This window comes from Dipteris shenzhenensis, chromosome 29 (genome assembly GCF_047967505.1).
Source record: "Dipteris shenzhenensis isolate YYH24624 ecotype China chromosome 29, Dip_SZ_1.0, whole genome shotgun sequence".
NCBI lineage: Eukaryota > Viridiplantae > Streptophyta > Polypodiopsida > Gleicheniales > Dipteridaceae > Dipteris > Dipteris shenzhenensis.
In genome coordinates, this window is record NC_141624.1 from 46,355,064 (window position 1) to 46,377,205 (window position 22,142).

The 22,142-nt window shown below is 45.5% G+C and overlaps 1 protein-coding gene across 3 annotated transcripts in view; it reads right to left on the reverse strand.

Moving 5' to 3' along the window:
- LAF3 (Amidohydrolase family) overlaps positions 1-20,742 on the reverse strand; it is a 259,740-nt gene extending 238,998 nt beyond the window's left edge. For 2 of the 3 annotated variants that reach the window (XM_087400544.1, XM_087400546.1), the window contains exons 1-4: positions 20,549-20,742; positions 20,345-20,469; positions 12,107-12,208; positions 6,286-6,358 (exon numbers count right to left, since the gene is read on the reverse strand). In XM_087400544.1, coding sequence (XP_087256670.1) covers positions 6,286-6,358; positions 12,107-12,208; positions 20,345-20,469; positions 20,549-20,720 — 472 coding nt within the window. In that variant the 5' untranslated portion in view covers positions 20,721-20,742. The remainder of the gene's footprint in view (positions 1-6,285; positions 6,359-12,106; positions 12,209-20,344; positions 20,470-20,548) is intronic. The other variant, XM_087400545.1, reaches the window with a different exon arrangement.
- Positions 20,743-22,142: the final 1,400 nt, after the last annotated feature.

Consider the following 22,142-nt stretch of genomic DNA (forward strand, 5'->3'; position numbering starts at 1 on the left):
CCTCTCCCTCCGTACCCGTTAGAAGCAGCCGAACTAACCCTAACCCCGAGTTGGGCTAAACCCCCAACCCAACCCGAGGGTTAGGTTAAGCTAGGGGGTTCAACAGACGACCAACTATGGACTGGCCTACCCTCTCCTCCAAGTCCCCCTCAACTCCCTCAACTCCTTCAACATCCATCAGGACTCGATACTCTACAGTTGCAGCCATGACACCCTCTCCATATGCACAGAATTACCAACAAGAAGGCTTAAAACGACCCATCCTTGGGCAACTGGATCAGATTTTTTATCTACAGCAGCAGTGAGAGCTAAGATTGGAACTGCCAGAAGTAAAGGCTCGACTTCACCTTCTGGAAGGGCCTGGTAAGCAGGCTGTAAAATCTTGTAAGGATTCCCCCCTACCCCGCAGCAAGTCTCTACAATCAAAGATCTTGTTCACACTAAAGTACAAACTGCTAAGAAGGAAGTGATTGTGGAAGTGGACACCAAAGCAAGTCAGTCTGATATCAGAGATTAAAGAACACGAAGCTAGATGTGATAATGCGCTGAAGATTAGAATAGGGGGACTCCCAAAAGATTGGTACAAAGAGGAGGACACATATAGTGAAATATTAACAAAGATCAAAGCAAGCTTGCCCAACATTGAATGGGTGGATGATGATGAGCAGGATGATGACAACTCCAAGCCAGCTTCTATTTTGCACTTTAAAGGTCATGCAATCCTTACATTGAAGTTAAAAGATATGCGGATCAAGCTTCTTCGACAATCTTACAAGTTGAAGGGCACCAAAGTATGGATAGCAAAGGAGCTTACACAACTTCAACTTAAGATTAAGGCAACTGAATTAGCTTAAGTCAGGGCTGCCAGAAAGGATGGAAAATGGGTAGTTTACCGTGAAGGCGTAGCACTAATCAGAGAGTTTAAATCAAAATCAAAAGACTCTCAGTCTTAAACTGATGTATGGCTGTTTACTCTTTCAGACTATCATGTAGGTACTCTAAATAATGTGGGTTGCTTTTTGCACTCCTTGGGAGTTGCCATGTGCCCTCCCTAAAGCAAATGTACTAGAGGGTTTCTTGCTGTCCCATAGACCTTTTGGGATTCAGTGGACGTTAATAGACTTTCTTTCTTTCTTTCTTTCTATCCTTCCCTACTTACCCATCATTCATAGCTTCTACTCTATCACACCCTCTCTCAATTGCTCTTCCAACATCAGTGACTTCCCCACCTTCTATGTTCTCACCCCCTACATTTGTGTCCATGGTGCCTTCGACACCTGGCATACCACCTCCTTTTTTATCCCCTATGTTCTCCAGTCTACATTGGCATCAGTAATGCCTTCAGCACTCTCACCTTCTACGTTGAAGTAATAGTACCTTTAGCACTAGCACTATCCATGGTTACATCAGTAGTAATGTCGCCACTGTGGTCTTCATCAAGGCTCCTTGTCTCACCCATGACCTTGCAACCATATGGCCCTTTGGCATCGAGCCTTACTACTAGTCAATCAAGAGGTCCTTCACTAGTTGTAACTACTTCAAGTCCTGGTTTGGGTAAAGGTATTGCCTCACCCGAGCCCCCCTAAACTCCGAGCGATATTTTCAAAGCAGAGACAATAGTGCATAAGTCCAAGATCTTTCATATCGAACTCTGCAGATAAGCCTTGTTTTAACTTCTTGATGACGCTATCATTAGTTCCGATCATAATCAGATCATCTACGTACAGAAGTGTAATAGTAATGTCTTCCCCTTGAACTTTGTAGTAGAGAGTGTGATCTGCATCGGACTTGATCCAGATTAGCAAATACTTGTTGATTCTGTTGTACCAACTTCTAGATACCTGCTTTAAGCCGCAGAGACTTTTCTTAAGATGACAAACCTGATTCTCTTTCCCTGATTCAACATAACCTGTTGGTTGTTGCATGTAGACTTTAACGTCTAGATAGCCATCGAGAAAAGCATTCTTGACCGCAGAGACTTTTCTTGAGATGACAAACCTGATTCTCTTTCCCTGGTTCAACATAACCTATTGGTTGTTGCATGTAGACTTCCTCGTCTAAGTAACCATCGAGAAAAGCATTCTTGACATCTAGCTGGTACATACTTTTTTGCTACTGGAGCATAAGTCTCACCATAATCTTGACCATACTGCTATGCAAATCCTTTTGCAACTAGTCTGGCTTTGTATCTTTCAATGCTTCCATCTGAATTGTACTTTACTTTGTAAACCCATTTTTTTGCTATGGTCTTCTTTCTTGGTGGAAGGTCGCATAACTCTCAAGTATTGTTCTTGTACAAATCTTCCATTTCTTCATTCATAGCAGTTTGCCATTCTGGCTTGTAAACTGTGTCTTCGAAGTACACTAGCTCTTCTGTATTCACGATGGTAGTCATAAGAGTATGGTTTGTAGTTTCAACTTGAATGGCATTGCCTTTCTGAGCATATGTTAATCTGACTGGTGGTCTGCTTCCCTAGTAGACCATCAGATTTGATGCTCTTCTCGGGGTGTCTCTGGCAATTCTTGCTCTTCTTCATCAACCTTTTCTGTAGGTGACCGTGTAATCGGTATATCTATCCCCTGTGTAGTGGATGTTTTCCATTCCAATTCTTCATCAAAGATTACATCTCTGGAGATAAGGATCTTTCGGTTGATGGGATCATACAGTTTGTTTGCTTTGCTTTCTTCACTATAGCCAACCATGATGCATTTACGTGACTTCGCATCCAATTTTCTGCGATGATCGTCATGTATGTAGGCATATGCTATGCAACCAACTATGCGAAGGTGCCTAATGCATGGCTTGTGTCCAGTCAATGCTTCATAAGGTGTCATATCCTGAATCGGTTCGGTCGGAAGCTGATTAAGCAAGTAGTTTCAAGTGGCAATTGCTTCCGCCCAATATTGATCCGGAAGATGCTTCTCACTGAGCATTGCTCTAGCACTGTCTGCTAAAGTACCATTCTTCTTTCAGCTCTTGCATTCTGCTAAGGAGTGAATTGCCTTCGAATGCCGTTAGTTCTGTAAAAGTTCATATATTCACCTCCTTTGTCTGATCGCATGACTTTCATCTTTCTGCCTGTTTGCTTTTCTACCATGGCTTTGAAATCTGAAAAAGACTTTAGACTCCTCTTTCGGAAAGTAGACCCAACAATATCTGTTGTAGTCGTCGATGAAAGTCAAGTAGTAAAGTGAACCATTGATGCTGCGGGTCTAGGCATAACCCCATACATCTATATGAATCAAATCAAGAATACCTCGTACTTGAGAGGTGCTTCTGCCGAAATTGGTTCACTTTTGTTTACCGAAGCAACATGCTTCGCAAACTTTTTCAAGAAATTGTAGTTTTGGAATTCCAATTGCCATATCAAGCTTTTGAAATTGACATGTCCATATCTCTTGTGCCATACTACAGAAAGTGGCATTTGTTGTGGTTGAGCTGACATGTTATGCAAATTTGATACTAAAGCTAGCATTATGAACAAGCGTCCTTCCTTGACTTTCCTACTAGCTGATATCGTCTGGATTTATCTCTGATAGTGCATTCATCTCCATCAAGGATGACTCGATAATTGTGTTATATCATTTGACCAACTCATAAGACGTTCTTGCTAAGTTTTGAAACCTAGAGTACACCTTTCACCAATCCTTTCGTACTAGCACGTAGAGCACAAATAAATCGAGCGTTTTTTCTTTTTGGAGCGTCCTCAAATTCTTCCTACTAGCTGATATCGTCTGGATTTATCTCTGATAGTGCATTCATCTCCATCAAAGATGACTCGATAATTGTGTTACGTCATTTGACCAACTCATAAGAGGTTCTTGCTAAGTTTTGAAACCTAGAGTACACCTTTCACCAATCCTTTCGTACTAGCACGTAGAGCACAAATAAATCGAGCGTTTTTTCTTTTTGGAGCGTCCTCAAATTCTTCCTAGATCTAGAGATACAGCTTGATCTAGGTGGAGGAGCAAAAAGGGTGCAAATGATGAATGATGTGGCAGGGTGCCACATGCAGAGGTGTGCCTGGCAAGGGGTGTGCCAGTGGAGCACTGTGCTGATGTGGCACATGTGTACATATGCAGTGCTTGGCAAGAGGTAAGTGTGCCTACAAGGGATGGCGTGGCTTTGCTGAGCTGGCAGGCTAACTGGATCTAAAGACGTGGATTGATGACGTGGCTTGGTGATGTGGTAGCTGAGTCAGTTGATGGCATGGCTGGTCCACTGGTCAACGATGACGTGGCATGCTGACTAGGCTGTGATGACATGGCACAATTGCTCTTATACCATGAACAAATATGGAGAAAGAAGAGGAGTAGAGTGGAGATGGGGAGAGAGGACACACCTAGAGAGCACACCACAATTGACTAACTGTATACTTGATTTAGTTGAAAATGTAGAATATATACAAACCCCTTTAGGGTTAGGGATTCTAACCCTTTTCTTTATAGCACTCTATGTGTTAGTGTTATGCACAATATTGAACACATGATGTTGAGATGGTTTCTCAACAACATCTTCAAGCACACACTCTAAACATTCAAGAATTTATGAGACAACTAAGAAGCCTCAAGAGAGAAGGGCTCACCAGAATGGGAGCATCTCAAGAAAAAGTTGGAGGCAATCAAAGGATTTAAAGAAAGAACAAGGGGGGAGGGTCCCTCTTTCTTTGAGACTCATGTCAAACGTACACTCTAGTGCACCGAATGCAAAGATGCAGGTCATGGTCACTAGAAATGCCCTTATAAACGTAAGGTATCCACTTCTTCTTTTTATACCTTTTGTGAAATTCATGGAAAAGATGCCTTTGAATGTCACTACCTCAAAGGTTGCAGAAGCTTCTACCCGAATATTGCCGCGGTCCAATGAGCCCACAGACCACTTTCGTCCTAGTACCTATAGCCCGTCCTCCTGCAAAAGCATCAAAACCACTTATCCGTCCTACTGTTCCCCCTCCCTTGCTGCCCAAACCCCCTTTGCTCCAAGCTCCTCCTTTGCATCCAACCCTTGCACCTAGTCAAGTCATGGTCCCATATTTTTATCCTCATCCCTATTATGCATCTTACTAGCAAACCACCCAGAGAGATGGGCATGGGCTATATTATCCCCGTGGTCGACGTAGTGGTTTTTGGGGAGGCCGCGGAGGTCCAGGTGGAGGGGGAACTAGCCTAAGGCAGCCTATCATGTGCTATAGATGTGACAAGTATGGATGCTACCAAGATGATTGTACACGGCCGTTTGGGGGACCATCTTTGTATGCAATGCAACACCAATGACCATTACACTAGAGAATGTCCTAATAGCGGTGTGGAACCAACATCTGAAGTCAACCTCGTTGATGTCGTAGTCGTGTGGGAGGAAAACAGCCCCCATTTGATTGGGGCAGTGCTTAGAGCTGTTACAAGGTCACAAACAAAAGGTGACACTTCTTCCAGCAAATCAGAGCCTTGTCATTGACCAGTACTACCCCGGTTATCACAAGTGCATCCCCACCGATGTCTTCAAGGAAGTCATCCCCTCCCTCCACAATGAACAATGTGTCCCCGAACACATCGCCACCGATGTCTTCAAGGAAGTCATCCCCTCCCTCCACAGCGAACAATGTGTCCTCGAACACACAGCCCATGTCTTCTCCTATTGGTGGATCTGATCGAATCTTAACGGGTTTTCTATGACAGCTATTCACCTTATCCTATGTGACATCAGCTCCATTCCTCTGTCTACCACACTTGCAGAATTGGGTTCATTTCCTTGGTGGGTGATTTTTCCTATCATTGTGTACATCCACAAGTGGAAGTATGTGATACAAGTCTATCCTTTGGCACTACCCCTATTAGGCTCGAAACATGAGAAGTTTTATTTTCTTCTCAACCTCTAGGATCCACCTCTACACCATATGATACACTCCTTCATAGATATTGTTCAGCCTACAAATCCGAGGTGAAGAAGTTTGTGACCTCTCTACCTAAACCCTCTATATTAGAACAAAGGTTGTGCTTCGAAACATCTATCTAAGGGAAAATCCCAACCTTCACATTACATAGAGGCAGATTTGCATCCTCGCAAAGAATGGAAAGAATTTATTGTTGTGCTTTGCTTATCAAAAAATGGAATTGCAGTTAATTCATGCAACCTTAGGCATTAGCATAACACATAGATATTAATTGGCATTCTCAAACACTAATTATACTGAGAAAGAATCCTACTGCATCGGTTGATTAAAAAATTTTGATTTTGGTGTTTTTAGAAATGACTTTTAATAAAAGGAGGTAAAATCGAGTCAATACCTTGCACAAACTGTTGGACTTTGCTGATAAAATTAGCTTTGCTATGTGCATCGCGAAGATCCACTTGTGCCATCTGCAAAAAAGTCTCACTCTTTACTTTCAATACAAGGATAAACAAGGTCTATATCTTTGCAAAATCACTTAAAAGAGTACATATTTTGTTGGGGAAAGAGCTCCTCCTGGTGATGATCGCCACTGCCCCCCCTCAAGGCTCATCTCTTCCATTTTACCCCCACTCTTCCTTGCTTGTAATGACTTGAAAATCAATTTACCAAGGTTAAAGAAATATTATAGTGACCTTAATTTACAGCCTAGAAAAGAAAGCAAACCATACACAATGTGAACCTCCACCCACTCCAATCTTGCTCTCTTTCTTTCCTTCGACGTGGCTCTACTTGTGTCATGTGTACAGACAATAGCATGTCTACGAACAAGCTACCTAACTATGCTCAAACTGGTGGTGACTACACAAACAATTCAGCTGGAAAGAAATAATGACCTCAATCTGAAGTGTGGTGTATAGTTGAAGCCTTCATGGAAAGATCGGCAGCGAGTAAACATAACCCAAATGAGAAAAACTAGGGGCAATAGAAGCCCTAACGTCCATAGAAAGCTTCATGGCCAACAATAAATAGGCCAAAGGACTTTGCTAAGCTACCTAGCTAGATAGGGCATATATCTAGATGAATCCACGAAACTCATCCTCTAAAAACACAACATAGTGCAGTTTTCATCTAATGATAGTCACTCATAAGGTAGAAAACCATGAACTCCATCAGGCATAGCAAGGACTAGCTACTATGACATCCCCACTAATGTCATCAGCGCCCAACCATGGGTGTAGACCAAGTATAAATACGTGCTCTCACACATACAAACCCACACATACTGTCCATTTATACAAAGCCTTCGTACTGAGTTTCTATCGGCACTCTGGAGGTAAAGGGCAGACTAAGCCATGACAAAGGCTAGCACTAAAGGAGAAGGCTAATAAAAAAGTAGTCCAAAATCTCTTCATTCAAGCTACAGCTGCTTGCGAAGACTAAACGATTTCATTTTAGTCTCTCCCAAATGAGCATCCAAAGCTACCTGCTGATAGGGCAATGCACCAGTTAAGATAGAAAGAATTATCGCAATTCCAGCAGGCCGCAACATGGACAAAAACTTCACAAGGTGAAATTTGCATGTCCGCTAATATGGCAGAAGCATATATCTGGATGAATCCAGGAACATGCCCCAAACGCATCCTCTAAAAACACAACATAGTGCAGTTTTCATAACAATCTTATAAGAGGTCTTTATAGTTATCCCGAGATCAAAACGTGACTATGTACGGTGTACAACCTAACCTACACAAGAAGAACAAGCTAAAAAGCATAAAGAGCATCAAATTTTCACAAATGACTCTCGAGGAATTGTAGGAACATTATTACAATGGTATGTCTATGTAGGTAAGTCACTATAGCTTTGACTTTTTATGGGGCTTTTGAATAACCGAACTTAAGCCACCCAGTGGACTTGGTTCCTTAAAGAGCATATAGAGGACTGCAACAATGATACCACACTACATTCTCATCCTCTCCATGGTCTCAAATACTTGGTGTTTGTATCTATCTTGGGTGTGGATGCCCACTTAGTTACTCTACCCAATCTCATTCTCATAGACCCTTCAGTCTTTCGAAGACTTTAATAAACTCTCTCTCTCTCTCTCTCTCTCTCTCTCTCTCTCTCTCTCACACACACACACACACACAACAAATTACGAAAGGGAAGGCTGATATGCTTGCATGGAAAGATGTACTCAAGAAAGAAGGCTGATATGCTTGCATGGAAAGATGTACTCAAGAAAGACACAACACCAAAGAAAAGGGAACTCATATCTGAAACAATTGAGGAAGAGAAACGATGGGACAGCAAGAGTTTGAATGTGGTGGTCAGAGGCTTAACGGTAGGTGATAGCCCCAAGTCAGATGCCAAAACCCTCTTTGACAAGATGGGAAACCTCATTTGTGAATCAGCCTGGAGAGTGGGTAAAATAGATGCATCAACGAGGCCCTTGGTTGTAAAGCTGCGAACAGCCACAGATAGGTCCACCCTTATGAGTACATGGTCAGCATTGAAGGGGACCAAGATCTTTCTAGATGAAGATCTCACACTCCTACAGCGGGAACAAAGATGTGATCTTCTACACCGAGACACATTAGCGCCTAGAGAGAGGGCTACCCACAGTGACAGGATACACATGGGAGTCTGCCCACAGGAAGGAATTGAGAAGGGATAGTGGGGTACGAGGATCCGGAGGTGTGGCTGTTCTTTTTAGATCACATCTGAGGCCACTCCTTTCTATGATACAAAAGGAGGAACATGCACGACACATTTGGATTCAGATTCAGTTACTAGACACATCCGACTTTCATTGCAGTATGTTACTTTCCCCTAGACACATCATCCTATGCACGAGAAGTCACCACTGACGGACACAGCCCGTATGAGACTATTCATGATGAAAGCACGGAGTTCTCCAGACAAGGGGACACTCTCCTCCTTGGTGACTTCAATGCACGTACTAGCAACAGACAGGTGGGCCTGTTAGATTTTGATGAGGATTCCCTCATAGTACCAGAGATGGATGCAGCAGAGTTGGGGATCATGAGACAGTCAGCAGATGCAGATGCACCAGTGACAGCATATGGGAGACATTTACTCGAGCTGGGGGCTATACATGACTTGATCATATATAGCGGTCTCCGAAGATGGCCATCATCTGAGGGACTCACCTATTTCCCACATGGCGGGGGGAGTAGTACGGTAGACTACCTGCTCGGTCCACTGACACTGGCCCCACGGATACATGACTTTATTGTGCCGCCCCCCCCCACTCGGAGCCGACCACTCATATCTCACTTTTTGTATATCGATCGCCACGCCAACCATGAGGAGGGCCCCCCCACCACCCACTCGTGTTCAAATCCATTTTGACTGTGCTCTTGACCCGGTGCACATGAGCCACTTCGCTTCTGAGCTCCCAGTACTACTTGGTGATGGGATGGACCTCGCACATGCATCAAACACTCTTATATCGGTGATACAAGATGTTGCTGCCAGATCCTTTCCCACGACACGATCTCCGCGTGTTCCAGATGGGAAGATGCCCCAAAATCCATGGTTCGATGATGACTGCAAAGAGATGAGAGCCCACCTTACACGTGAGATAGCACTGGGACATTTGACTCCGCCAAAGGCACACCGGATCTCACGCTGAGTGGCACGGCGTAAGAAGCGGGCTTTCCTCATGCACAAGATGGATGAGGTGATTAGTTCTTTTCGCGGAGGAGATCCTACCACGGGATGGGGACTCCTATCAGAAGGGAAGTCACCCATTCCCATCACAAATCCCGCAGTCTGGTACACATACGCTTGCTCTCTTTATGATGCAAAGTCACGCACCACCTGATATGTCCTCTATGCCCAGACCCACCACATGTCATCTGTTTACTTCGCAAAATGTACGAGCTGCCCTTCTTCGGCTTCATAGCCGACGATCACCGGATCATGAGGGACTACGCACTGAGTATTTTGCGCATGGGCAAGAGATCCTAATCCCGATATTAGCACAGCCGTTCAATCATGCCGTATGCCATGGCTTCCCACCTACCTAGAGCACCACCACCATAGTACCAATACACAAGGCAAGTGATCCCATGGACACTGGGAATTACCGTACTCTTATGATTGGCCACACTTTGGCTAAGATATATGGATCGGTCCTAGAGAGGGAGATCAGCAGCCACACAGAGGGTCATGGACAGCGGGCACTTGGGCAGGCAGGATTTCGGAGACAGCACTCCACCCTGGATCACATTTTTACCCGAGGGCTATTATTGAGGAGGCAAAGTCGAGGCATCAGCATGTCTACACTTGCCCAATGGCAATCCTTAAAGTATATGTGAGACACGTCTATCCTCCAAGTAATAGGATCTAATAATCACCCATCCTCTAGCATCGCTAGAAAGTGATTGTGATAAAATTAAAGCTTGGTGGGGAACTCTGGTTGCCCCCAAGTCTGTGTCATGTGGAGTTGGAGTAGATCCAACCGTATGATATGGTTGATCTCATCCCAGGGGATCCAGGGAGATAGGCTGTACTAGAAGGGTAGGAGTCAATCCATCTCGATACCCTAACTAGAAAACCATTGTGATATACATGCATAATCTGACTCCTCTTCCCACATTCTCATGGATGACTCCAAGACCAACTCGGTAATCTCCAGCTAGGCGTAGCCCAGGCCCCATACCCAGTGTAGATATGTTACTGTCTGGAAATGGCATTAATCTGAAGGGGTGTCATAACAAACTCTGCCTGCACTATCTTAGAGAGGGCACTCAAGAGGGACCTCGCCTCAAACGAGAGGCTCAGAGAGCAAGAGCAGGCTGCAAGTGCTAATCCCCTCTGTCGCCAGCCCAATCATTATGGCACAGACAGAGGGCCCTTTCCAGGACGATGAGCTTTTGGAAGCCCTGGAGGCTCTCATAGTGCATAAATGCCTGGCTGAGGGTGGCTTGCCCCCGATGTTCTTTTAGTGTTTTGGGGAGCAAATTTGCATGCCACTCAGACTAGCCGCCTCCTCCCAAGTCTTCTAGGAAGCCCAAGAAGGGCTCTGTTTCGTCTTGATGACCTCTCTGCTCTGAGCTTCACTTTAACACCAAGCTCTCTGCTCTCAGCTTCGCTTTAACACCAAGCCTCCTTGTAAATGAGCTCTCCAGCCCCCATTCACCTGGTCAGCCTCTCCTGCTGTGCCTCAACTTCTCTTTAACCTCTTTTGGGTGCATATTTTCCAGGTTTGCACAGCTCTTTGACTCATCTTTTCTCTATCTTCTAACTACTTGTCTTCTGTTCCAAATTTATTGCTCTCGTGTCTTTCAAATTTTTATTATTGGTTTGTCTTTTCACCTTTCAACTTGTTCTTTCTGCACCTCTCTCTCTTTTCACTCTTTCTCTGCGTGACAACACATGCACGCACTCTTACACAACTATTACAGTTTTCATACACTCTCTCTCATGCACACGCTTACACCCCCTTCAATCTCGATCTCTTACAGGCAGTTGTCACCTACCCTCATACACAGATCATACTCAGCTTCATATGCACCCTCACACGTGCAATGCACATACACACCCTATCAAACATTCTGATTCTCAACTCTCTCCTCAAAAACCAAGAAAATTTCTTGGAGTGAAAGTAACGTATTATATTTGAACAAATGAAAGAAGGGATGGAAAAGTAAAAGTTAGTTCCAAAACCTCAACTTTTAATATGAGAATAGGAAAAGCAGCTTCACGCTCTCTTTGACCATCTCAAACACATTTTCATTCACATGTCATCACACACTCTCTTTCTCCCCCTTACACTCACACTCTCCCAATCTCTCGCTTTCTCTCACCTAACCCCTTATTTCTTTTTTTAAGTCTTCATCTCTTCATTTGATACCTCACCTTGGTTGTCTCTCTTCTTCCCTGAATTTGGTATTGTCATTTGGAAATTCACCCCTACCATGAGGTATGTGATGGAGAATTTCTCACACACCCTATGCCATTGTAATAACTACTGATCACCCTAGATGTGGAGCCATAGATAAAGAAACAGAAGGTGACACAGTCAGATACAGTGATTTATTGACATTTTGTCTAATTGTCTAAGAGATTCATGATCGAGTCAGAACCAATCACAGCACACAACCACACATTCCAAAATAAAAACTCGAAGTGCATGGCTTCTAGGTGACATGTAATGTGAAGCTGCAGGTAAAAGCCTCCAATGTACCTGAAGCCCACCAGAAATCATATGAACATGTGAGTCAATAAACCCTGGCACTAACAATTTTGCTTGCAAGTCTACATGTTCAGTTTTTGGACCACCCATGACCTGGATACACAGAAATGCCCACATCAAAACTGACACAGATTCTCTTTCCCAATTAATACTTTGCAATTAAACATTGTCTAATAATTTCTGAAAGTAGAATGGCACGCTGAGCTACATTGCTGCGTTAGTGCTTATAGAGAGAGCAAACATGACAGGCTAATTACAACATGGTAACCAAATCAACCATCAAAGGTGACCTGTAACAAACTCCCGCTGGCTGGCTATCATCAGATTAGAATGAAAGCTGGGGATGAGCACAAGACAGCCTTTCACACGGAGAGGGGACTGTATGAGTTCAAGGTGATGCCTTTGGATTGACCAATGCACCAGCTACCTTCCAGGCACTCATGAACAAGATTTTGCAGCCTCTCCTTTTTGAATATGTGCTGGTATTTTTTGATGACATCCTCATTTACAGCAAGGATAAGCAGGAGCACATCTGACATGTCAAGCAAGTACTGGAAATTTTGAGGTTGGATCAGCTTTATGCTTAAATTCAGCAAATGCACTTTTATGGCACAAGAGGTTGAGTATCTTGGTCACATTGTGAGCAAGGATGGCATTCAAGTGGATCTTGCAAAGGTGAAATGCATTGAGGATTGGCCGCAGCCACGCAACCCTACTCAGTTGAGGGGATTTCTAGATCTTGCTTCCTTCTACAGGCACTTTATTTGCAAGTTTGCCAAGAGGGCAGCCCCTCTGACAAACCTTTTGAAGAAGGATGCTTTTATGTGGTCTATAGATGCACAGTGCGTGCAGCTTTGAAGACCTGAAATTCGCTCTCACTCATGCTCCTGTGTTGGTATGCCCTGATTTTTCACGTACTTTCATTGTGGAGGCAAATGCCAGTGGCAAAGGATTAGGGGCTGTGCTAAGACAGGAACACGGGGTAATTGCTTTTGAAAGCAGGAAATTGGATTGCAAGGAACTAGATTATCATGTGTATGATCAGGAAATGTTGGCTATCCTCCATGCTTTCGAAAAATGGCACCACTACCTGTACGGTAGCAAAATCAAGGTTAAGACAGATCATAGGACACTCAGGTATTTCCTTACGCAGCCCAATTTGTCAATGAAGCAAAAGAGGTGGCTAGCTAAGGTTCAGTCTTATGATTTCGACATTGAGTACAGGAAAGGAAAAGAAAACGTGGTTGCAGATGCCTTATCCCATATGTGGGCTTGCAGTTTGTCTGCCATTTCTACCAATGGATTCGAGGTATTCAGCAAGAATACATGCAGGATTCTAAGGCAGCTTCCGTATTTGTGGAGTTACAAAGGCCATTGAGCCAGAGGCATGCTGAATTTAAGCTGCATAATGGGCTGTTGTGGTGCAAGGCACAGGAGCATTACCACCTGCATCTTCACGTGCATAAAAAGGTATCGCATCGTGATGCTCCACAGAAAAGAATGTTGGCCTACGGCCTCTCATGCCACCAGTGGGCAGAATCTCATGCGAATGCGAAGCATGAGTGTCATGCGCAGAAGCACCACCAGGATCAAAAGGAAAGTCAGTGCCCTTCGTGGCTTCAGTGTCAGGAGCCTCATCTGCATCATGTGTATTTGCCATCTCATCCTGAGACGTATCGAAAGAACCTGGGGCATTAAACAAATACTCGTCATCTGAGAGGTCAATGATCATGCTGAGCTTGGCAGTACCACTATTGCGCATCTTGCACACATTCCTGTGCTTAGGAGTCCATTTCTCGCCACATTTAAAACATAAGTTGGCCTTCTTTCTGCTGTCCATTATTGCCCGTGTATGCTGTTTTATCTCACCCGGCTCATTTCCAGCAGCAGGCTTGCCTCCCGGCTTGGCATCGGGATACCTGTAAGGCTTGGCATACGGCATCTTACTACCCGAGACAGTAGGAAAGTGAGGAAATGGTGCTGCTGCAGATTTCTTGTCAGTCCACTCAGCAAACTTAGGCTTCGACTCAGTGTCATACCCCATAGCATGCGAGCTGCCCATGGCATTTCTGTGCTTGCTAGCATATTTAGGCTCGAATACTTCTCCAAGCTGAACTGCCCTCTCAATTGTTTGAGGGTTATGTGCCTTCACATCTGCAGTGAGAGAAGAACTTAACCCATGGACGAAACGCAGCGGCTTTCCCTTTTTAGATACGTCCTGCACAAACAAGGAAAGCCTCCAAAAACATTGCAAGTACTCTTGGACCGTACCGGTCTATGACAAGGCATAAAATTCAGCCAAGTATTGATCCAATACAAGTGGAGATACAAATGTAGTGACCATCAATTCTTTGAAACCCCTCCAAGTGGTTGGTTTCTGAGGCGAATCGCCACCATGTGTGGGCATAGTCTTGCATATGCATACCTGCAAAAATGATGCGCTCCTCCTCAGACTTGGGGTAGAAGCGAAAATAGTCTTCCAGCTTCGTGAGCCACTCCTCCAACTCATTAGGAGTGTGAGTGTCCCCTCTAAACTTATGCACTGTGAGTTTGTCCTTCATATCCTTGGCTGCATAATTCTTGTGTGTGTAGCCTCCAGAAGTGCGGGCATCATCACGCTTGAGGTTCACATAATCGGAGAAGGGCATCTCAAGTTTGATAGCCTCAGGTAGGGCCCTGTATGAATGCAAAGAATCTGCCAACATGTCATCAAAAGTGGCTTGCTGCCCACCACCAACCCCCCCTGCTGCCTAGAAGCTGCTGCGATCTGATGCACTGGCTGCGTCTGGCTATATGTGCTCGCTGGCGGACCAATAGGTGCATGAACTCCGGGCTAAAGTCTCTCTGCCAAATGCATCTCTCCGGAATGATGGCATACCAAAGGGGTGAGAAGAGGACTGACCTCTCTCCCAGGAGTGTGGGCTGCCATATAAACCCAAGCCAACTCTAGGCATACTTGCTGGTGCGGTGAAAGGAGCACTAGCCGGATGCACACCAACAGGTCGGCCCAAAAGAGACGGCTCAGCCTGCATAGATGCAGAAAGCTAAGAGCCAAAAGATGGCCTGACATCCCGCAAGAAGGTGCTCTGTGGCATAGAAAATGCATCATCTATGTCCAGATAATCCCCAAGCTGGGGTACATGCAATGGTCCAAAAGACTGATGCTCATAGGCACGACGGGCATCTGCCATAAAACCCCTGCGTGGGGCAGACAAAACATCCTGACTGTCTGAATGGTCCCCTTGCTGGGGTGTGGGCTGCTTACCCTTATCCTGCATAGCAATGGCAGATGTGATCTGCTAACCAATCTACTATCCCATTTGGACAAGAGCCGTATCTTGCATAGCCATGGCTGTGGTAAGCTGCTAGCTGAATTCCTGTCCTATCTGGCAGAAAGCACCCTGGAGCATAGAGGAAAGGGCATCCAAAAATTGCGTCTGCGCTACCGAGACTTCTCGGGATGCAGGAGAGAGAGGCTGAGTGGAAGGAACCTCTGCACCACCAGTGGATGCAACCACTGTGGCAGGTACTTGCTCATACTGAGTAGCCTCATCAGTGTCATGCGATACATCCTGAGGGACACACTTCGGTGCCATGGTGACTGGCCTTGGAGAGAGAAGCTCGAATATAGGCAAGGAGTAATGGATAACAAAATCAAAATCCTGCGTAATGAGCACCTCAGATAATGCGTGGAAACACAAAAATATCGATGAAGAGGCTCGGAAGAAGGGTCGTCGAAGAAGCTTCAAAAACGGGGTCCAACTAAGCCTAAATAGGGTTGTGGAAAGCCCCTAAAAGAAGCTGGAATTCTGAGGGGTTTTTTTTTTTTTTTTTGAAAGGGATCCTAAGTCACCTATGACAGCTCTAACCTAGGACCTTAAGGACTGTTAAGACAATGTCTTAGACCAATCTAACCCAACGTTTAACCTTAGTTAGTACTAACCTAACCTAGAGCCAAATTGACTAAACCTAAACTAATCCAATCTACTAACCCAACTCAATCCACTAACTAAACCTAACCAAACTAGCCAGACCTAACTTGACCCAACTAACCCTGACTATTGAACCTTAGGAAAGAAGAAGGGCTAAGGTTTTTTTTGCAGGGTAAATGGTGGCAACGCAGCAACGGGGCGGGACGGGGCAGGGTGTGGCGGCCATGGCGTAGTTGGCTAAGGGAAAGTAAGGATGGTGGGGGAACTGGGGCAGCGATGGTATCCGGGGGAGCTGGAGCAGCGACGACGGGATGGCAGGGGAGCTAGAGCAACGACGACCAGGGGTGGATTGCTGGAAGCAAGGAACGACGGGGAAGCTAGAGCAGAGCTGGGGAGCTGAGGCTCAAACTTGCAACACAAGCTGTTCGTTGATGGCACACGTCCGTGCTGTTTGTTGCTGGTGTCCTAGATTTCGTTGGTGGCGCATGCTGTTTGTTTGCTGGTAGCCCACGCTTGTTTCCTTGACGATTTCCTTGACGTAGCTTGGTCGACGACGGGCTAGTAGTTCCCCTCAGCCTGAAGCGTTGGCAAACTACGATTGATAGCAAGACTCAGCGAGGGTCAAGTGCCAAGAGCTTGGGCTCTGATACCAATGTAGTGAAGGGGTAGGGACAGATTTGGAGAAAGGGAGATAGAGGAGCAGAAGAGAGAGAGAGAGAAAGGGGAAGAAGGAGAGGAAAGGGTAGGAGAGAGAGAATGAGGTAGGAAAGAGAGGGAGAGATGGAGAGGGAGTAGGGAAGAGAGAGAGAGAGTGAGTGAGCGTAGACAGGAAGGAGAAAGGGAGAGTAGATAGGATTAGATGTCACATCCAAAAGTACATAGTAGGGGGTGGATGGAGACTTATATAGTCCCTCCACATATTCCACATAAAGGGCCTCTAACCTGGCCTCTTTTTCCCCTTCATTACAGGAGCAAGCCCTCAGACCCACATAAGATAGTACATGCAGAGTTCGCCATGATACCACTACAGATTGAAACCATCTTTCAGACACTGACTTTCATTCAGAGAGTCTGGGACTTACCTCATTGGAGACTATCGAGCCTGGCTCTGGAGTCATCCAGACGACTAGCTAAGGGTGGGGCGAACACATGGTATGCATGTATATCCACATGGTTTGCCAGACACAGGATTCACATGGACAAGCTCCCTCCCTTTTAGTATAGGATGGATGCACCCCCTAGGTCGATCCCAAGAGATGAGATTAACCGTATATACGGTTAGATCTTCTCCAGCTCCACACATCTCGGGCTTGGGGGGAGATCAGGAGCTCCCCACCAAGACCCAGTTCTACCGCGACCATTTCATGAATGTCTGGGAGGAGGGATTCATCATCAGACTCCTATATCTCGAGGACAAAAGAGTCTCACATGCACTGAGGATCACCATTGGGCAGATGCACGTTTCATCCCATCAGTTGAGATAGTGAGAGCAACACGTATACCTAGAGAGCAGCGGACCAAGAAGTCTACAAAAGAAGAAGCTAATTGGTTGATCAAAGACAAGAAGGCTCTTGCTATCATTGCTTTGGGATTAAGTGACTCATACATTCACCACATTGATGGCTTCGAAACTTCACATGAAGCTTGGGATCATCTTCTCACAGTATTTGGTGCACAAGGGAAATGCTTCAAATATATCTTGCTTATTAACATGGGAAAGTGCTTCTCAAGCAAGCATATGGCTTTGATGGATTTCACCCTAACCTTCTCAATGCTCGATATGGAGATCTACCTTTGAGATATCCACCTATTTCACATGCCCATGTAAGATATATTCATAATCAGTCTACAGATTATTCAGCTTAAATTGAAGAAAATGCAATCAATGCGATTTGATAGTAAGCCTACGTCACAATACCACTGATCTTGAATATAGCATTTCTAACATCTTCTTGTAAGCACCCTTTTATTATAATTGGGAGGATGAGCTATCAAAGCAACAAAGAAGTCATGTCAACAATATAACATAATCATAATTTTGGCTTCAATTGATCCAATTCCATGACCAGGTCTGCATTGGGCTCTACTTGCTTGAGATGCGCCGACACTAGGAGACCCTGCTATGACATATCAGAGAGCAGCAGGACATGATCAGACCACAGAATACACAAGCTAACTAGACACAACGGCATGTCACAAATTTCTATGCATTTAGGTCAGCTCCAAGACACAGTGGAGTGGACGAGGAGCTGGCTGCTATGCGAGCAGTTTGGATTACCGAGAGAGGATTGCAGAGACCATCCACAACACGGAGAGCGACCAGAGCACACTCGAATGAGGTCCGTCCTATCACAACTTTCTCAGATGGGACCGCCCGAGACGAGGGGGCCAACTCTTGGGTGTAGCGGGCTTGCTCCTGTGCAAAGCGAGTGAACTCTACCTCTTGTGCTCGTATATTGTGTACCTCTATGAGTAGTGTCTCCCATGTGTCTAATGGGTCAGCAAGTCCTCACCCCAGCTGAAACTGAAAAGGCTGGGGTATAATAGTAGGAGGGTGGGGCAGGATGTTAGGCGGTGATTGCACGAGCTAAGACATATACAAGGATGGCTGAGGCATGGATGAGGTGATCCCAATAGGCTGCGCGAGAGATGGTTGAGGCGTGGATGAGATGATCACCTAGAGTAGGATGCGGGAGAGATGGCTGATTGAGAGGGAGGGGTGAGAAGAAGGTCGAGTAGTGTGGGCTTGTGTGTGTCACCTCCGGTGTGGGTGACCTAAGTGGTGAATCAAAGAGAGAGAGAGAGAGAGAGAGAGAGAGAGAGAGATAAAGAAAGATATTGACATCCACGAGAGGCCTCGCGGGCCTATGGGACAAAGTGACACCAAAAGGAAAAAACCCATACAAGCCATAAGGGCTCGCTAAGGCCCTTGCTGAGTACTATGCTGAAATAAAGAGAGCTCAGTAGCTCAAGCAAAGTCAAGTATAAAACATATCATATCATGTGCTATCTGCGATCTGGAGCAAGTTGAGAGCAGGAGCTGGAACTCAAAGACCGAAACCCGGTACTGTGGTGGCTCGTCTATGAGCGGTGAAAATGTCTCGGATCTGAGTCTGTCTAGCTATCTCATGCTGTGGTGTCGGAGGGGGGGCGTGGTCTCCTCGATCTCTAAACCCGCTGAGCTATGTTCAGAGTGACCATGTTATACAAGAACAAGCCTGCGTTATTCAGCAGCAGGCTGGCCTCATCTAGGCAAGGCTCAGACAGGACGTTTCGTAATCCTGGAGGAGTTCACCACCATCCGTATAGTCCCAAGGAGTACACCAATGGTTGAGGCACAGATTGCGAGCATGTAATCTGTCATTGAGGAGACATCCACATGGGTGGATATGGCCAAAGAGGAAATTGCGAAAGCAATTGTTTTGGCCACTCTCATGGAGTAGTGGCAGAGAGCCAGTAAGGCTCTCAACATCAGAGTTCATGCCATCCCACCCATTGAGAGCACAACGATGAGTGATGCGACTACATTTGTAGCCACTATTCTAGGGGTAGCAGAGCACGGGATCGAGAGGGCCTGTCGAGTGGGGAGAGACCCCAACCGAGGCTTGACCTCACAACACAGAGGTGTGTTGTTGCTGCTGCAGCAGTTCAAGGCCTGTTGTTCCTGATGGGGACACTGCACTTCACTCTTTTCCATGTCGCAAGCATTACTCTGACTTTTGCTCCTCTTCCTTTGCAAGAGGACACTATGAAAGACTTGCAACTGCTTTGTTTAGTCTATCCAAATCCATTTTCGTATGCTGTCCTTGCGACAGCATGCATTTGTGTGTGACGTAGGAAGTTGAAGAGTATCTACCAACTGTGTGAAGTGTCATCCATGACCCTCTGTGCCACGTGCATAGAACGCTTGGGCATGCGTATCGATCACTGTAGCTCATCCTGTCAGTCATGTCAATCAGCTCGCCATATTCCTCAAACACTACCGCCATGCCTCGATCCTCCAATGATTCCAAAGCTTACACTGCTGCAAGAGCACTAGTGTTGCTCAGCCTCTGCATGCAACAGTGTCAAGGCCTGATTATAGTCCAGCATGTTGTTCCTGATAATTCCGGGCGCTTCGTTCACCAGTTATAAGTCCCGTTGACATATTGTGTAATGTGCAGCTTCGTTCGTACGTTCTTCAAGGCTTGTCATAGCAGTGAAGTCTTCCTCCAGCGTACGTATAGCCTGATTGAAAATATCACTCCTCTAGACTGTACTTCGATTAAAAGATTGCGATGGAAACCGGAAAAATCACCTCGACTTTGGAAGTAGATCCAATCGCTATGACGCGGCCTTTTCTAACAGCCATGGCGTGTGCCCAAGGAAGCCCGGGGTCACCCGTGTAAATCGTCGCATTAGTGAAAATTACTTCTGCGCTCTCTGCAAATTCCAAACCCAATATACCAGTTAACGCAGCTTACGCGACAACGGCTTAAAGCACATAGGTAGATATCGCAACCTGCTGAAGTGGGAACTCTGAAGAAGACGCAGACTACGATGGAGAGGCATCCAGGGATGATCAGGAACAAAACCCAATGAGTAATTCGACGAGTGATCAAGAGAACGAAGGTGTACATGGCAGACATTTGCTCGTGTTTCGAAGGGTGTGCTACAGTTTGCTCTGTTGGCATGGATCCAAAAGGTGGCCAAATGGCTCAGGTAGGCCTCAGCTACTTTTTGTAGAAGCGAAATTCACTAATTTTTAAAATATCTCTCTCTTTTTGTGATTTGTTGAGGCTTCCTTGTCTTCCCCCTTGTTTCTATTTAGGGCTCCCTTTTTCTTGGCCACTTAATTTCTATTTCTTGTCCTCTTCACGGTAGGCCACTTGAATGTAGTTCAACTTGTTTGCCTACTACTCTTAGACTATGGAATCTGCTTGTTGATGTCAGGGAGTCTTAGGGACTGCATGAGCCTTAGGGACCCACTTTTCAATGGAAGCAGCCTATTTTGGGGATGCAAGGGGCAGCCTCTTTGGGATTTCCCCTATTCAAAGGGTAGTTTTTAACCACTTGTGTGGAGAGCCCACAAAGGAAACAAGAATTAGGCAGATTCTTGTGCACCAAAGGCTATTCCCTTAATGTACTACCCTTCCTATTCAAAATAACCAGGGTCTTAGGTAGTTCCTTTGCAATATCTAGCTTCATACACACCTGGGTATTACTACTAGGATTGATGAAATTCTCTTGTTCCACTCCTAGGACTTCTCCCAACCCACAATAAAGAAAAGGAAATTGATTACGTAGATAAAGGAAGATAAGGGAGCTCTACCCACACATGGATTCGAGTTTGTCGGGGGGCATCAAGAGAGAACTCCTTGGTCTACCATTCCAAGTACAAAGGCTGGTTCCTAATGGTCCAAAGGTGATACTACAGAGCTTTGGCTACCATGTCAGGTTTCTTAAATAAGGAAAAAAAGAAGCCTTTTCCCAAAAACCTTACATTTAGGAAAGTCGATCGCTTCCTAACCCAGTTTGATCTAATCCATGTTTCTATAAAGGCCATTGTGGTCTAACTCCAGGAAGGAATCCTACTAGTTCATGAGTGCTAAGGCACCTCACAGAGTTAGTAAGGAGCTTGTCATCAAGAAAGGACATAATGGACTTACCATTACCAGGTTGTTCACCTTCACCCATAACTTGGTGCGTTCCTCCATCATTTGGTGATGTAAAAGCTCCTATGCCTGGATTGGTCTGGGTCATCAAAACTTCCTCTTTCTTCTCGTTGGGGAGGGAAGTCTCTTCTCATGTAGAGTCGTCCTAGCTCCACCGGTTCCGCTTTGATAGCCAACAATCCCTCTAGTGCCTTCTTCACTAGAGACTCTCCCACTATCTGGGCTTTGACTGTGTTGACTATCTCTTGCAAGGCCTCCGCTTCTAGCTCCTCCTTCACTCAAGGTGGTGATGACAGTGTTCGTAATAGCGGTGGGACCTATTACAGAGTACTCTCTTGTTTCACTAGGACTGGCTACTCCTCTTCTGGCTCGAGAGACCTAAAGTGTGGGGCTTGGTATGGGAACTTTGAAGCCAAGGACGCATCTAGATGGGCAAGGCCA